Here is a 16,049-nt window from a genome sequence, read left to right as displayed (position 1 = left end):
GTTAGCTTGTGGCTCAAGTAATAATCTGGAGGTTATTACCTTTTTGGTTCTCCTTCTAAATTTAGCCCCTAGCTGCACAAACTCTCAGCAGAACTTCTTTTCTCTTTTCCCTACATCAGTGGTATAATGTGGACCGCAACAACTGGATCTTTCCCCTCCCATTCCAAGATCCTCTGCAGCCCAGAGGAGATATCTGAAGCTGGACACCAAGCAGCCTTTAGGACTCTTGATCCTGGCCACAGAGAAGAATTTCATGACTGTACAGTTGGTTTTGATATAATGTAATGGTTTCCGTCCTTATGCAATCACACGTTATAAAGAAATCGTGCAAAAGCCATTCATTTAAACTAATGGGGTCAGAATTGCGTTGTAGCCTCCTCATGGTGAAGATACATGCATTATAGCAGAATGGACTGTACCATTCCAGATTTCAACTACATTTCTCTCTTCTGTTTGAGTTTGTTTTTGCCAGAGCTGGGGGGGGGGGGGGAGATTTAATTACCATGTCCTACATTACTTAGCATGTTAGCTAAGAAAGAGCAAAAACAACTTGCCAGTGAAGACAGTCAAGATCACTGACAACCTACTTTGGATGTAACAAAACTGACAAAGGAATGTCAATTACAATTTCTTCTCATTTCATGATGTTTTCTTGTACTCAACAGGCAACTTGCCAAAACAGGTCCACCTCAAAAACGTACCTGCACTAGAATGTAATTTTCACATTTCAAGACTTGAACATGTATCAAAGCTGCATGATTGAGAGAGTACGACATTGTTAGGTGTGTTTTTTTTGGATAAAATGTTCTGTAAGATGAAAGAAAACAATCCTGTCAATCAAGGCACAATGTGATGAGAAATGAGGATCTTTCCAGCTGCCCTCAACAAAATATTTATCCTTTACCCAACAGCACTAAATAACAGACAAACTGGTCATTTAGCTGACTGCTGAAGCTCGAAACCTGATGTGCTTGTTATCATCGTTCTAGCTGAAGATAGTACTGGAAAGTGAGATCCCAGAGTGAGACTTGGTTTGACAGCCCTTAAGTATTATTAGTCTTTTTGTTCACTGTGGAGATTACTCACTGAACAAATTCATAACTGGTTGCTTTTGCTTTTCAAAATGGAACAAATGTAGAAACCAGGAGCAACAAGTGGGCCATTCGGCCGACTGCATCCATAATACCCTTTAACATGATCACAGCTGACCCTCTATCTCAATGCCACATTCACAATCTCTCGTAATGTTGGTCAACATCTTTACCTTCGAGAAATAAATCCATTTCTGAAATATATTGAATAAATTCACCACCATAGCCTTCTGAGGTACAGAGTACCACAGGTTCAGAACAGCTGAATTTCCCATCAACTCAATCCAAAATTACCTACCATGACTATGATACTTTGTTCTCGACAACCAACCCCATGGATCTGGTGAAACATCATTTCTGCATCCAGTCTGTTCAGTCCTGTTAGAATTTTGTATGTTTCAATGAGATCTTCTCTTGCTCTTTTAAACTTGAGTGAATACAAGCTCAGGCAATTCAATCTCTCCTCATATAATAGCCCTACCATCCCAGGAATTAATCTGTTAAACCACTGCTGCACACCTTCTTTGGCAAGTGTATATTTTCTTTGGTAAAGAGACCAAAGCTACACACAATATGCCAGGTTTGATGTCACCTAGGCCCTGTACAGCTGAAGATATCCTTCGGTCCAACCCATCCATACCAACGAGGTATCCCAACCAATCTAGTCCCACCTGCCAGCACCCGGCCCATAACCCTTCAAACCCTTCTTATTCATATACACATCCAAATGCTTCTGCAATTGTATCAGCCTCCACCACTTTCTCTGGCAACTCATTCCAGACATGTACCACACTGTGCGTGAAAAAGTTGTTCCTTAGGTCTTTTTTATATCATTCCCCTCTCACCCTAAACCTATGCCCTCGAGTTCTGGACTCCCCGACCCCAGGGAAAAGACTTTGCCTATTTATCCTATCCATGCCCCTCACAATTTTGTAAACCTCAATAAGGTCACCCTCAGCCTCTGATGCTCCAGAGAAAACAGCCCCAGCCTGTTCAGCCTCTCCCTATAGCTCAAATCCTTCAACCCTGGCAACATCTTGTAAATCTTTTCTGAATCCTTTCAAGTTTCACAACATCTTTCCGATAGGGAAGAGACCAGAATTGCACGCAATATTCCAACAGTGGCTGAATCAATGTCCTGTACAGCCGCAACATGAACTCTCAACTCCTGTACTCAATACTCTGACCAATAAAGGAAAGCATACTAAACACGTTCTTCACTATCCTATCTACCTGCGACTCCATTTTCAAGGAGCTGTAAACCTGCATTCCAAGGTCTCTTTGCTCAGCAACACTCTCTAGGACCTTACCATTAAGGTGTACAGTCCTGCTAAGATTTGCTTTCCCAAAATGCAGCACCTCGCATTTATCTGAATTAAACTCCATCTGCCACTTTTTAGCCCCTTGGCCCATCTGGTCCAAATCCTGTTGTAATCTGAGGTAATCTTCTTCGTTGTTCATACACCTCCAATTTTGGTGTCATCTGCAAACTTATTAATTATACCTCTTATGCTCGCATCTAAATCATTTATCTACATGAACAAAAGTAGAGGACCCTTGTGGCACTCCACTGATCACAGGCCTCAAGTCTGAAAAACAACCCTCCACCACCACATTCTGTCTTCTACCTTTGAGAGCCAGTTCTGTATCCAAATGGCTAGTTCTCTCTGTACTCCTTGAGACCTAACCTTGCTAACCAGTCTCCCATGGGGAACCTTGCCGAACGCCTTACTGAAGTCTATATAGATCATATCTACTGCTCTGCCCTCATCAATCTTTTTTGTTACTTCTTCAAAAAACTCAATCAAGTTGTGAGACATGATTTCTTATGCACAAAGCCATGTTGGCTATCCCTAATCAGTCTTTGCCTATCCAAATACATGTACATCCTGTCCCTCAGGATTCCTTCCAACAACTTGCCTACCACCAACATCAGGTTCACGGGTCTATAGTTCCCTGGCTTGTCCTTACCACCCTCCTTAAAAAGTGGCACCATGTTCGCCAACCTCCAGTCTTCTAGCACCTCACCTGTGACTATCGATGATACAAGTATCTCAGCAAAAGGCCCAGCAATCACTTATCTAGCTTCCCACAGAGTTCTAGGGTACTCCTGATCAGGTCCTGGTGATTTATCCACCTTTATGCGTTTCAAGACATTCAGCACTTCCTCCTCTGTAATCTGGACATTTTATAATGAAGGCCAACATGATATTTAATCCTGTAACTGCTTACTGCACATATATGCTTTCAAGTAATGCAGCTCTTGAAATCTTTCAACAATCTGCTTCCTCATCTCACTATCATCAAGCATGGGTTCATTAAACTTATGTCTTGAACTGCCTTGCAAGGATGTCTTTCTCTCTGACACCTCCACACTCCTTCTGGGAATTCTTTTATTATTAATTTTCTTATTAACCTATTTTTCTAATCATTCAGTTCAGATATATCTTAAGCACCTCCAAAGCAGATGGAAATTGAACCCAGGCTTCTTGGTCCAGGGGTTGGGACACTACCACTGTGCCACAACAGCCCTCGTAAGTTCTCTTTTAAGAAACTGAGGATTTCTTCCCAGCCCTGCCTCGACTGCTTTAAATTATTACTCATAGCATTCATACTACTAAAAACCTGTTCTTCCTTTGCATTGTAGAACTCAAGTCAGCAACCAACTTAATAATTAACTTCCATTGGTCTTCCTGACTTTTAAAAATCAAATAGATCAGATTGTCAAAGAATTGAAAACCAAGATCCAAGTCCAAAAATTTCTGAAGTTCAGTTTATGATTTGCAGCATCATTTGAGTGATCTTACATTAGTGTCAACTGAATGCCACAAGTGTATTGAACTGACAATACAAGATTTTATCACTCTTGTTGAAACACTGCTCCAAAATTAATGAGAGAACAGTTAATTCTTGCATATAGATTAAAGCAATATGTCTGGACGTATGATTACTCTTGAAGGGGGCAGTTTCACTGCTTGCAGGAGAGACTACAGATTTCAGATATTTTACAAAATCTTGGATATCCACTGTTCTTTCATGAGCCTATTAAAAATCCTTAAAACATAGAACATGACAGTGTGTACAGGCCCTTCGGCCCTCGATGTTGTGCCGAGATGTGGAACCAATTTGAAGCCCATTTAAACTACATTATTCCATTGTCATCCATATGTTTATCCAATGACCATTTAAATTCCTGTAAAGTTGGCAAGTCTACTCCTGTTTCAGGTAGTTCAGTCCATGCCTCTACTACTCTGAGTAAAGAAACTATAGGACATCTGTCCTATATCTATCACCTCTCAATTTAAAGCTATGTCCCCTCATGCTAGCCATCACCATCTGAGAAAAATGGCTCTCCCTGTCCACCCTATCTAACCCTCTGATTATCTTTTATGTCTCAAGTAAATCACCTTTCAAACTTCTTCTCTCTATCGAAAAAAGCCTCAAGTCCCTCAGCCTTTCCTCATAAGACCTTCCCACCATACCAGGCAACATCCTAGAAAATCGCCTCTGAACCCTTTCCAAAGCTTTCACATCCTTCCTACATTGCGGTGACCAGAAGTGCATGCAATACTCCATGTGCGGCCACACCAGAGTTTTGTACAGCTCAACATGACGTCATGACTCTGAAACTCAATCCGTCTAACATTAAAAGCTAACACACTGTATGCCTTCTTAACAACCCTATCAACCTGGGTGGCAACATTCAGGGATCTATATACCTGGACACCGAGATCTTTCTGCTCATCTACACTATCAAGATTCTTACCATTAGTCCAGTACCCTTTATTCCCGTTGCTCCTTCCAAAGTGAACCACCTCACACTTTTCCACATTAAACTCTACTTGCCACCTCTCAGCCCAGCTCAGGAGCTTATCTGTGTCCCTCTGTAACATGCAACACCCTTCAGCACTATCCACAACTTCACCGACCTTAGTGTCATCCACAAATTTATTAACCCATCCTTCTAAGCTCTCATCTAGGTCATTTATAAAAAATGACAAACAGCAGTGGTCTCAAAACAAATCCTTGCGGTACACCATTAATAACTGAACTCCCGGATGAGCATTTAACTGACCCACCTAAGGTACGTGAACTATCATATTTCCAGTCAATATTTGGGGGCAAAAGCAAGGGCACAGAAAACAAAGACCTTTTGAAAAACTGTTCGTATCCAACTTACTATGATTTTCAAAAAGCCACTATTTAGCAGTAATTTTCAGAGTTGACATTCAGGAATCCTTGGCTTCCTGTAAATATGGTTTCTGGCAACGATCCTTGAAGAGCAGACCTTCTACTAAAAATTGAACCATTTCTTTACTCTAAGAGCTGAATTGGGTCTGCTTTACAGCTGATTTCAACACATTTGTCATGGGACTACGCTTCACATATAGCTGGGGGAAGTAATAAAACAAATACAAACTTATTAGGCTGTGAATGTGCAGTTAATGAACCCACAATCCATTATTCTTCAGCTGCGTCTGAAACATTATGTACTCCCTCTGGGCCTAACGACTGTCACAGTCACAGGCAAATTAGCCTAAATGTGTGTAATATAAAGCCACAAGTATCTATTTGCATGCAATAATAGTTCAAATATTTCAGTAAATAAGTTTACAGAATGGTATACTGTCCCACTGTGGATTGTTAATGTATGAGTTATGCTGTATTTGACAAACCAAGAGAGACCTTCCCTGAAAGAACATGTTACGTTAGGGGAATAAGCCACTTCTGTTGTATTATAGACTTCTTAGAATCATTTAATTGTTGGATATATAATAGAATATGCACAGATTGAAAAATTAACCAGTGTCGTGCTATGTCATTGCATCCATTGAATTCTGGAATACTTTGACAGGAAACATTACAACCCATTAAAAAGATGTGAATTTAGTTCCAGAAACACATTTTTAAATAATTGTTGTTAACAAATTTTGAAAAGATTTGTAGCTCAGGTTGAAGAATGTAAGTTTGCTTGTTGAGCTGGAAGGCTTGTTTTCAGACATTTCATCACCATACTAGGTAACATCATCAGTGAGCCTCCGGTGAAGCGCTGGTGGTACGGCTCGTTTTTTATTTATATGTTTAGGTTTCCTTGGGTTGATGATGTCATTTCCTGTTCTTTTTCTCAGTGGGTGGTAGCTATCAACAAATGCAATGACTTGGATTCCCCCTGAGATTTACCACCCCTGAGAAAATGAACAGGGAATGACATCACAGCAGGAAATGACATCACCAACCCAAGGAGACCTAAACACAAAAATAAGAAGTGGGCTATACCACCAGTGCTTCACCAAAGGCTCATTCATGATGTTACCTAGTACGGTAATGAAATATCTGGAAATGAACCTTCCAGCTCAGTGAGCAAACTTACATCCATAATAGCTGTATTGCATAACACTTGTGCCATTCTGTTAGGCAACCACGGATGGTTAAAGAAACTGGAACAGTTTCCAACAGAATAACAAATTAATTAGAAAGTGTCTAAAATATACTTAGGAGACATCACATAAATTGTTGTAATTAAATAGTTGTTTAAATATTGACAGTCTTCTGATTACCAATGGCGTACGCGTTCTCTTGAGGATAGTGTGGGTAAAAGGGATTGAAGTAATCAATCAGGTATGATTATATTAAATGGTGGAACAGGCTTGACAGGCTGAATAGCCTACTCTTGTTCCTATGTTTCGATCAGAAAGATTGAAGCCATACTTTTTGATCCCTGCTCCAAACTGTGCTCCCTAACTACCAACTCTATTCCTCTCCATGACAACAGTTTTAGATTAAGTCACTCTATTTTCAAGATTGACATCAGATTTGAACCACAGATGAGTTTCTACTCTCATAAGCATATCATAAAGTCTATTTCTATCTCTGCAACATCATCTGACTTACCTCTGACTCAGTTTGTCACCTGCTGCTGAAATCCCCATCCATGCTTTTACTTATAGATTTGACTATTCCAATACATTCTTACCTGGTCTCCAATATTCTAGCCTCTACAAAGTTTAGGTCATTGTATAGTCTGCTACCTATGTCTTAACAAGCTTGCAAGATCAGGACTACCTTTCCTAGATCTCTCCTCCTCTCCATTTTGTTTGACTTATTTAAATTATTATGTAAAACCTACCTTTCTAACCAAGTCTTTAGTCATCTAACTCAATACTTCATGTGGCTGTGTCACAGTTTGACAGTTCCTATGAGGTGCCTTCAAATAATTCATCTCATTGATGGCGCTATCTAAATACAAGTTGTTGTTTTCCTGGAATTGTTTGCAAATGTTTCCTCCTTCTCTTTTGCAGTGATCATTGAGAATGGAGATGTCTTTGAAACCTCCTCTTCATGATTATCTTGGGAGGCTTTATTATATATTGGGTATGACACAAGTTGTTGGCTGTTACAATTAAACTTCATATAATAGGGAAGAGTAGAGAGTTTGCATATGCAACATTTAGCTCTCAATGAGTAGACTAAAAATTTGAATAGACTATTATTATTGAATTTCACTGTAAATTTCAAAATTTCTACAGAAGAGGGGATCTGGTGATTTCAGTCTGGTGACCATGACAGAACATATGCATTGGCTTGTATGGATTTTCAAACAACAGCTGTATTCCCAGAACAAATTGATCTCCTTAAAGCCAAATGGTATGAGAGCTTGGCAGGGTTCTGATCCACACCACACACACGGTTAAACTCATTTAAGAAATATCATTTTTCTATATTCTTCCAATGCGATATTGACAAGTACAAATTAATTATAAAAGAGGTTTCTGTCTAATAGAAAAAAAACCTTATGGCTCTGACAGAGCTAACAGGTATGTTGTTTGTTTATTACCAGTAACTCTACGCAAAGGTAAAACATCAAATTCTGTGATTCCATCATTTGTACAGCATAACACACATTTTAACTTCTGAGAGTTTCGTAGGATTAATGTAACATAGTACAGAAGGGGCATGAAATCAGAACAACCAGATAAAGAGATAATAAATAAGAATGCACACTGAAAAAAAGTTCAACAACTTAGGTTGGCATTGAAGACCTAACCTGAAACCTTCACTGTTACTCAAATAGCTCATGGCTCCAAATGAACTGACAAAACTAATGTAGAGGACTCAGGTTGAAGATTATGAACAAGAGAAGTAAAATAGAACATTTCTGTCCAATGATAATAATAGATATATGAACATCATTGGAGCATACCGCTGAAATAGATAGCATAGGTGGATTCAGGGGACAACTGGATGCATATCTGGACAAGGCTAATTTTATTTATTGAAAAAGAAGGTAGCTGAGTGCAGAGTTAACAAAGGAGAAGAGATGCATTTGAAATTATTGGACATTGCTATCACTCAAAACATTATGCTCATACCTCTCATTATATGTCTAACCACTTTGGTTGAGCCACCTCGCATATTCAGGATCTGGTGTACACGCTGTCTTATCTGAAAATAAACATGAATACAGTCTCAACACAACACCAATGTCAAACCAAAACAAAGCTAGAATTTGTTTCACTATTTTTCAAGTGTCTGTCACACAGTTTTTTTTCATATTTGCTTTGGAAGGAACTGTCATACATGAGCACCAAAATAAATAATGCAACTTCAAATCAACGAAGGAGAGGGTAGGCAGAGAGTTGGGATAAAGGAAGACAGGAGAATGCGGGCTCAGGTAAAAAGGAAGAGAGTGCTTTGGGATGGAAAGGAGAGAGGATATCGAGCGCACAGTGTTGGTGGGTTGGAGGAGAGAACAGTACCATGCATCCAGCCTATTTGACTAAATCTAAGGACTACACCTTGAAAGAATCCACGCGCACTGCAATATATGGAACACTTTTTCCTGCAGTCTGGTTACAGTGTAGAACACTTATAATAACAATGATGCTTGTCTCCATTTAAAGATGCTGTCATAATAATCTTCTCAAGGTCAAGTTACGAGTCAGACAATATGCAATACTATCCCTGGGCAACTGTAGAAACTATTCATCCGGGATTCCATTGATTTTATTTTCCCACTTACTTGCATCAGTTTCTTCTGCTTATGAACAAAGTGAAATAAATTAAAGAAATAATGCATTAGCATTCTAATATTCAATTTCATAGGCTGTGGGGATGTGTGCTTGGAGTTATAAAATTTGTAAACTTGTGATGGCCTATGCAATTTTGCAGGAAGAAGCTTTATTTGTGGACAGATGGTCCTTTTAAGAATTAGGAGTTACTTTCTAGTTAAAAACAGCTGGACTCTGGTAAATAATCAAAGGAGCAGGCTTCCTGGGAATGAAAAATAAGGAAGAAAAACGGTCAACAAGTTAATTACAGGTGTGACAACGTTCCTAGGGCTAGTTTTCTGTTCAATCGGTGTAATTTGACAGTTTAGTACAGTTCAAGGGAAGGAAACAACTCGAGCAGAATTTGGTTGAAATTCTGGGTAGTGGCTAATTAAGTTGCAACTTTTGTTAACTATAGTTGACAATGAGTTGAAATTCTGATATAGAAAAATAGAGTATAGGAGAGGGAGGGAGAGACAGACAGACAGAGAGAAACACAAAATGAGAGAAAAGAGAGAGACACAGAAAGAAACAGAAGTACAGAGACAGAGAGGGCGAATAAATTGAGAGACAGACAGTGGGAGGGAGAGAGAAAGACAGGAAGAAAGAGAGGGGGAAAGGCAGAGTGAGGCACATACACAAACAGGGACAGAGAGAAAGCGTGAGAGACAGACAATGAAGTGAGACAGTCTTCATAATTCAAGAATGTTACAACTCCCAGTGTTCTGACTTGGGGTGCCCAAACTTAAGATGTCAGAAACACTTATAATGAATGGAAGTCTACAATCTTAGGATGGCAGGAGGATGTCTTAAGGGCCAAATGTGTCAGACATAAACTGATGGTATAAGAAATTTCAGCCCAATCTTTTACATCTTTACAAGCATCTTTACGTCTTGTAGGCCAATGTACATTTAACTGCTTAGCTGATATGAACTGCATTCAACTCAATACCATCAAAATTAAAGTCACTGAATTCTTTCCCAACAAAAACGCTATGCCTTAAACATGGCTTTATTTCCATCTGAAGGTTAGGTATGTAACAAAATAGGCAAGAAACAGATTTGTGGTTGTGCCATTTGACTGCTGTTTCCAAGAGAAAATGGAAATTGGAGAGATAATTGCAGCCTTACTGGTGCTTCTAGGTGCCTATAATGTTGCAAAATCTATAAACTTACTAATGAAAGAATGAATGAATTGTTTGGGCGGCACGGTGGCACAGTGGTTAGCACTGCTGCCTCACAGCGCCTGAGACCCGGGTTCAATTCCCCACTCAGGCGACTGACTGTGTGGAGTTTGCACATTCTCCCCATGTCTGCGTGGGTTTCCTCCGGGTGCTCCGGTTTCCTCCCACAGTCCAAAGATGTGCGGGTCAGGTGAATTGGCCATGCTAAATTGCCCGTAGTGTTAGGTAAGGGGTAAATGTAGGGGTATGGGTGAGTCGCGCTTCGGCAGGTCGGTGTGGACTTATTGGGCCGAAGGGCCTGTTTCCACACTGTAAGTAATCTAATCTAATCTAATATTTATCCTCCTTAAGGCTCAGTCCTCAAACAGACATAAGCTGCATTACAAGCAATTTTAGGATGAACAATATCAAAACCAGGACCATAATCTTGTGTGATGACAAAGAAAATAATGCCCACAATCTAACTTTTGTTTGTGCCATGAAGGTAGCTCACTCAACATAGCTCACTCAAATTAATCATAACTGATTATTTTTAAAAGTTAGCCTCAACGCTCTGTCAGATGGTAACATAGAATGCACACATCACACAGATAGATGTATTTGAACAAGTCGTATTCTTAATGAGTGGATTCTTAAATCACCTGAGGGATATTTGCATTGCAGCTCTCTACCATAATGTAGCAAACCAGCTGAAGGACAAAGAGGCCGGCATCCAATCGCCTCAGATAAAATTCATCTTCCATATCATCATCAATTATTTCCCCTTGACGGACCATATCCTAAAAGGAACAAAATAGCACAAAAACAGAGGAGAAATACTGTTAAACAAGATCATTTGCATCTATCATAATTGAATTATTGGCTTTATTTTCTTTATGGTCTTGACCAAGTAATCTACTTAAAATGGTGACAAGATAGCAAGGGAAGGATCAAAATAAATGATTTACAAGATGTAGATGATTTCAAGGTTCAAGTAAAAAGGCATCAATTTCACAATACGAGTTATGTTTGAGAATACGTGGTAGGCTGCAAATATGAAATTATTTTGAAACACTCTTCAGTTTTTTTTATTTTAAAAAAAAGGAAATTTAAATAACTCTGGAATCCAACATATAAAGCTAAATTGCATTACTTTAGCTTGTTTCCACAGAAGTAATTAAAGCAATTCAAAAGTAATTCTTGGTTGTAGAACATGCTGGGACTTTGACTGAATTTTCAATTACATTCTTCATTTGTGACAATTTTATAGCTAATAAGACTTTCAAGAGTCTGAACAAATTGTCCAAAGTGAACAGTGAGTTTACAGTTATCTTGAATTGATCATTTTAACAGATATACATGCATGAACTATTAATATATTAGAGCTCACATTAATTTAGATACAAGTTATTAACTTAAGAACTTATTATATTCTTTGATTAAAAATGATCACACTTGACAAGATAGAAACATCTTACAATCAAGTTGGGACGAGCATGTCAGAACTTTTAAGTTCATCTTCATGTACACTTAAATGAAGTAGACTGTATTACGAAGTCAGGCTGCAATTGTACATTCTTCTCTTTAAGACAATTGGTTAATTGCTATGTTCAACAGACTGCTCTCTACTTAATAAAAAGATCTGTGATACTACATCTTCTAGAAGTGAATCATAAAGGTATAAACTTGGCAGGCAATATCAAATGCTTTAATGGCAATTAAATCATTAGTCTATCAGATATATTTAAAATTTAATAACAAAGCTCTCGGACCTTTTCAATGTAACCTTGGAGATAGATCCATTATACTCTAAGCAGAATTACTACCAGTTGACATGAAACCCATAGGTTATCATCTTGAAAATTTGCAGTTCAAAACATCTGACTCAAGGAAAATAAGCATTGTGGTGGGACATTTTTTGCTTTAAATTCAAGAGATGTATCCTTTAAGCTTCCAAGAAACACTATCCTTATGGTGAACATTGCTCAAGATTTTTAAGTAATGCTGCAATTAGAATATCATATATTTAGTGATTTCAAGGTTAGTAATCTTATCTTGTAAGGAATATTTTGAAAGCAATAAGCAGACTTCCATAAGAAGAAAGCATTCTGACAACATCTGAAACCATCACGTAGTCCACTATTGAACCATGCAGATCAGAAGGATACTCAAATATTGACAAATGAGCTGTTCTCAAGTGGGCTATGTGAATATAATCAGACATTCTAATATTCAAACTTGCTGCAGTGTATCCATTATTTTGTCCTCAGTGCGTTTTCATTTTATCCAATGGAAAGAGATCAGAACAGTTTATATTTATGCCAAATCTAATTTGCAACTTACCCCAAGTCTCATACTGGAGGTTTCATATTGAATTCTACTTCTAAGTACAGCACTTAAATAAACTATTTATTCTTCAATTCTGGATCTATAGTATATCTTAGTCCTCACTTTTAAAACCCAACTAATGCTTACCACACCAGACAAACTAGTAACAGAAAGGACAAACAAGCAAAACAGCCAGAGCTGATTTACAAACATATCACAAGTCATATTTGTTATGCATCAAGCATACTCTCAAGTGATATGGTCCCATTCAAGGTTAACACATCTCATTAATGTTATCTTCAATTTATTAATTTTGCTTCTTATGCACATTTTCTACCTTGGGTCTTTTTTTGTTAAAACATACTTACTCTTCCAATGTAGATTTTTTGAACAGATTTATTCATGAGTTTGGAAATTATGCACAACACTGAATTTTAAACCATAATAATCTGGAAAAATTACTGCTGGCTTGGTTCTATGGTATTCTTAACAAATATCTCTGGTGCTGTAGTAAATAGCAAGGGGGAAAGCCTTTGACTATAAAACGATGTGGATGGGCTGGTTAAATGCTCAGAACAGTGGCAAATGTAATTTTATTGTGAAAAGCGAGAAATGATATATTATGGAAGGATTAAAACGTCAAGTAGTACAGGGGATCGGAGGTATCTTGGGATCTATGTCCGCTGATCCTTGAAGGCAGGATAGGTGAATAAAGCGGTTGAGAATATTTATTGCATTTATCAGCTGAGGCACTGAATAAAAGACTAAGGATCTTATGGTGGAGCTGCACAGGACATTAGTTAGGTGACCTTTGGAGTACTGTGTACAACTCTGGTTACCACACCATTAGGAGGATATGATTGCTCCAGAGAAGAGTGATTCACCAAGCCTGGGCTGCAACATCTTAACTATGGAGGAATAAGAAAGGTCCCACTGCTCAGCCTTCTCTAAGGAAAGCAACCACAACCTGGGGTATATAAAATTCAAAGGGCATATATTGAGTAGATAGGAAGATACATTTCACTGAGTCCATGGGTCAATAACCTGGGGGCATAGATTCAATGTAAGGGGTAGGGGTTTGGAGAAGATTTATGGAAGAATTTTTTTTTAACCCAGAGGATAGTGGGTTGTTCAGAACACACAACCTAAAAGGATGGAAGTTGGAACTCTCAAGATACTTAAGTAACATTTAGTTGAACATGAAACACCACAGCATACAAGGTTGAGGTGATGGCCAAGTGATATTATCACTGGATTGTTAATCCAGAGACCCAGGTTCAAATCCCGCCATGGCAGATTGTGGCTTTTGAATTCAATAAAAATCTGGAATTGAGAGTACAATGACGTCAATGAATCCATCACCAATTGTCAGGGAAAACAAAAACTCATCTGGTTCACTGATGTTCTTCAGGGAAGGAAACTGCCATCATTACTTGGTCTGGCCGACATGCGATTCCATTTCAACGGCAATATGGAGCCCTCAGCACCACACTTTTCAACTCTGATCTCCAGCATTCGCAGTCCTCACTTTCTCCTTCTTGACCCCTCTGGGTAATTAGGGATGGGCAATAAATGCTAGCCCAGTCAGTGATGCCCTTATGCCATGAATGAATCAAGGCTATGGGCCAAGTACCGGAAAATGAGTCTGCAGTAAACAGATAATACAACACTGGCCTAAGGGCCTTTTTCCATGTTGCAAAGCCCTATGAAACTTATGTTCCCCGTTTTGATTATAGGTTAATAGTTAGGTGAATTCAAATTCCTGTTTTGCATTTTAGGCAAGTGAGACCAGTGTGGTTCATGCCTCAATAATTTGATGCTTCAACAGAGCTACGGACACATTTGGCAGAGTACTTTTTGCTTGACGTGCTTTCCAGAGATTTTGTTTCTCCAGTAGACTGTGAATTTTACTTGATTTAACTTTGTTTACCTTCATTATGAAAGCACAAAGAACAGCTCCTGTCGCAGGCAATGAATACTCAATTCTCTGGAGTAATTCAGAAGGCACGATTGAACATGTAACCCTGAACATTAGTTATGATGAACTAAATTTGTATGATACCTTCCCACAGTTAACATATTCAGCACACAGCATGTCACCTAAAACAAAAATCAATATAGACTTAAATGAATGGTCACCTACAACCCACTAACCCAATTTTTCTCCCAAGTTCCATGGGGTTGTATGCCCATAGTATCAATTTAATTAGCAAGCCACTATGCCAGAGATAACATGATAGCTCGTAAGAACCATAAGCCACGATTGTAGCCAGACTAACTAATGCATACATGTTTTTCTCCTTCAATCTTCTTGTCAGCCACTTGCACAGCTTCCAGGTATTTAAAATGCAACTCCATCAGTCGGTCAACCTGTAAGAAAGACAAATAGCCATCAATTATGGACTACATAAACCAGCTAGCTTTTTGAAACATACATGACCTAAAGCCAGTGGGAGAAATTGAGGACTACAGATGCTGGAGGTCAGAATCAAAAAGCGTGGCACTGTAAAGCACTGCAGGTCAGGCAGCATCTGAGGAGCAGCAAAGTCTATGCTTCGTACATAAGCCCTTCGTCAGATAGTGCTGATGAAGGGCTTATATCCGAAATGTCAACACTCCTGCTCCTCGGATGCTGCCTGACCTGTGCTTTTCCAGCCCTATGCCTTTTGACCCTTAAACAAAGCCAGTATTATGTTAAACTACCATATCTTACAGTGTGGTAAGACTGCAGTAGTAGTACACCCTGGTTGGAAAAATTAGATAGCAGTGTTCAAATCACAGGCCATTTTTAGCTTTCTCTATTGAACACAGTCACAACTTTTATTTAACCTGTTTAGACATGTTGTGACAACTCTGGTGGTGGTAATTAAGTCATCTGGAACCTACTTGAGCGTATGAAAATTATCTAGGATGCACGGTAGTGACAATGCGTCACTACTAACTAAAACAATCACTTGAAATATAAAAAATAGATCTTGAAATTCTCAATGGCTTTACTAACCTGCAGCCTTTAAATGAACAACTTGGGACAGGGAAGAGAAGTTGGGGCACTGCACATTGAATGACTATGGAGTGAATGGATTGTCCCATGAGCGTCTTGCACCATGACAGTCCATTTCATCACAATGTCTGGTTCAAAACCAGGTGCATTTATTTGAAATAATGCATAATATTCAATTGAAAATATAAATACACATTGGCTATATAAAGCATGTGTATTTCTGCAATTCTATTGGTATCGTGCTGCACAATGATGATGCAAAACCTACATATAAATGTGGAAATGGAAAACTCACTAGCAACACCAAGCTCAAGCTAATATACTTTTTCAAAATGGCAGTCATTATTGGAAATAAATGCTTTTTGGAAATCTTAGTCAATAACGTTGCATAAATACTGTGACTGGGCATTGAATTAAT

At 38.7% G+C, this 16,049-nt stretch overlaps 1 protein-coding gene across 1 annotated transcript in view; it reads right to left on the bottom strand.

The window, feature by feature from the left end:
• ctnnbl1 (catenin, beta like 1) overlaps positions 1-16,049 on the bottom strand; it is a 177,624-nt gene that overhangs the window by 23,929 nt on the left and 137,646 nt on the right. Inside the window, exons 13-15 of the mRNA XM_060836293.1 lie at positions 14,920-15,000; positions 10,965-11,102; positions 8,462-8,534 (exon numbers count right to left, since the gene is read on the bottom strand). Of these exons, the coding sequence (XP_060692276.1) occupies positions 8,462-8,534; positions 10,965-11,102; positions 14,920-15,000 (292 nt within the window). The remainder of the gene's footprint in view (positions 1-8,461; positions 8,535-10,964; positions 11,103-14,919; positions 15,001-16,049) is intronic.

This window comes from Hemiscyllium ocellatum, chromosome 15 (genome assembly GCF_020745735.1).
Source record: "Hemiscyllium ocellatum isolate sHemOce1 chromosome 15, sHemOce1.pat.X.cur, whole genome shotgun sequence".
Taxonomy (NCBI): Eukaryota; Metazoa; Chordata; class Chondrichthyes; order Orectolobiformes; family Hemiscylliidae; genus Hemiscyllium; species Hemiscyllium ocellatum.
This window is presented reverse-complemented; position numbering and strand designations above follow the sequence as displayed.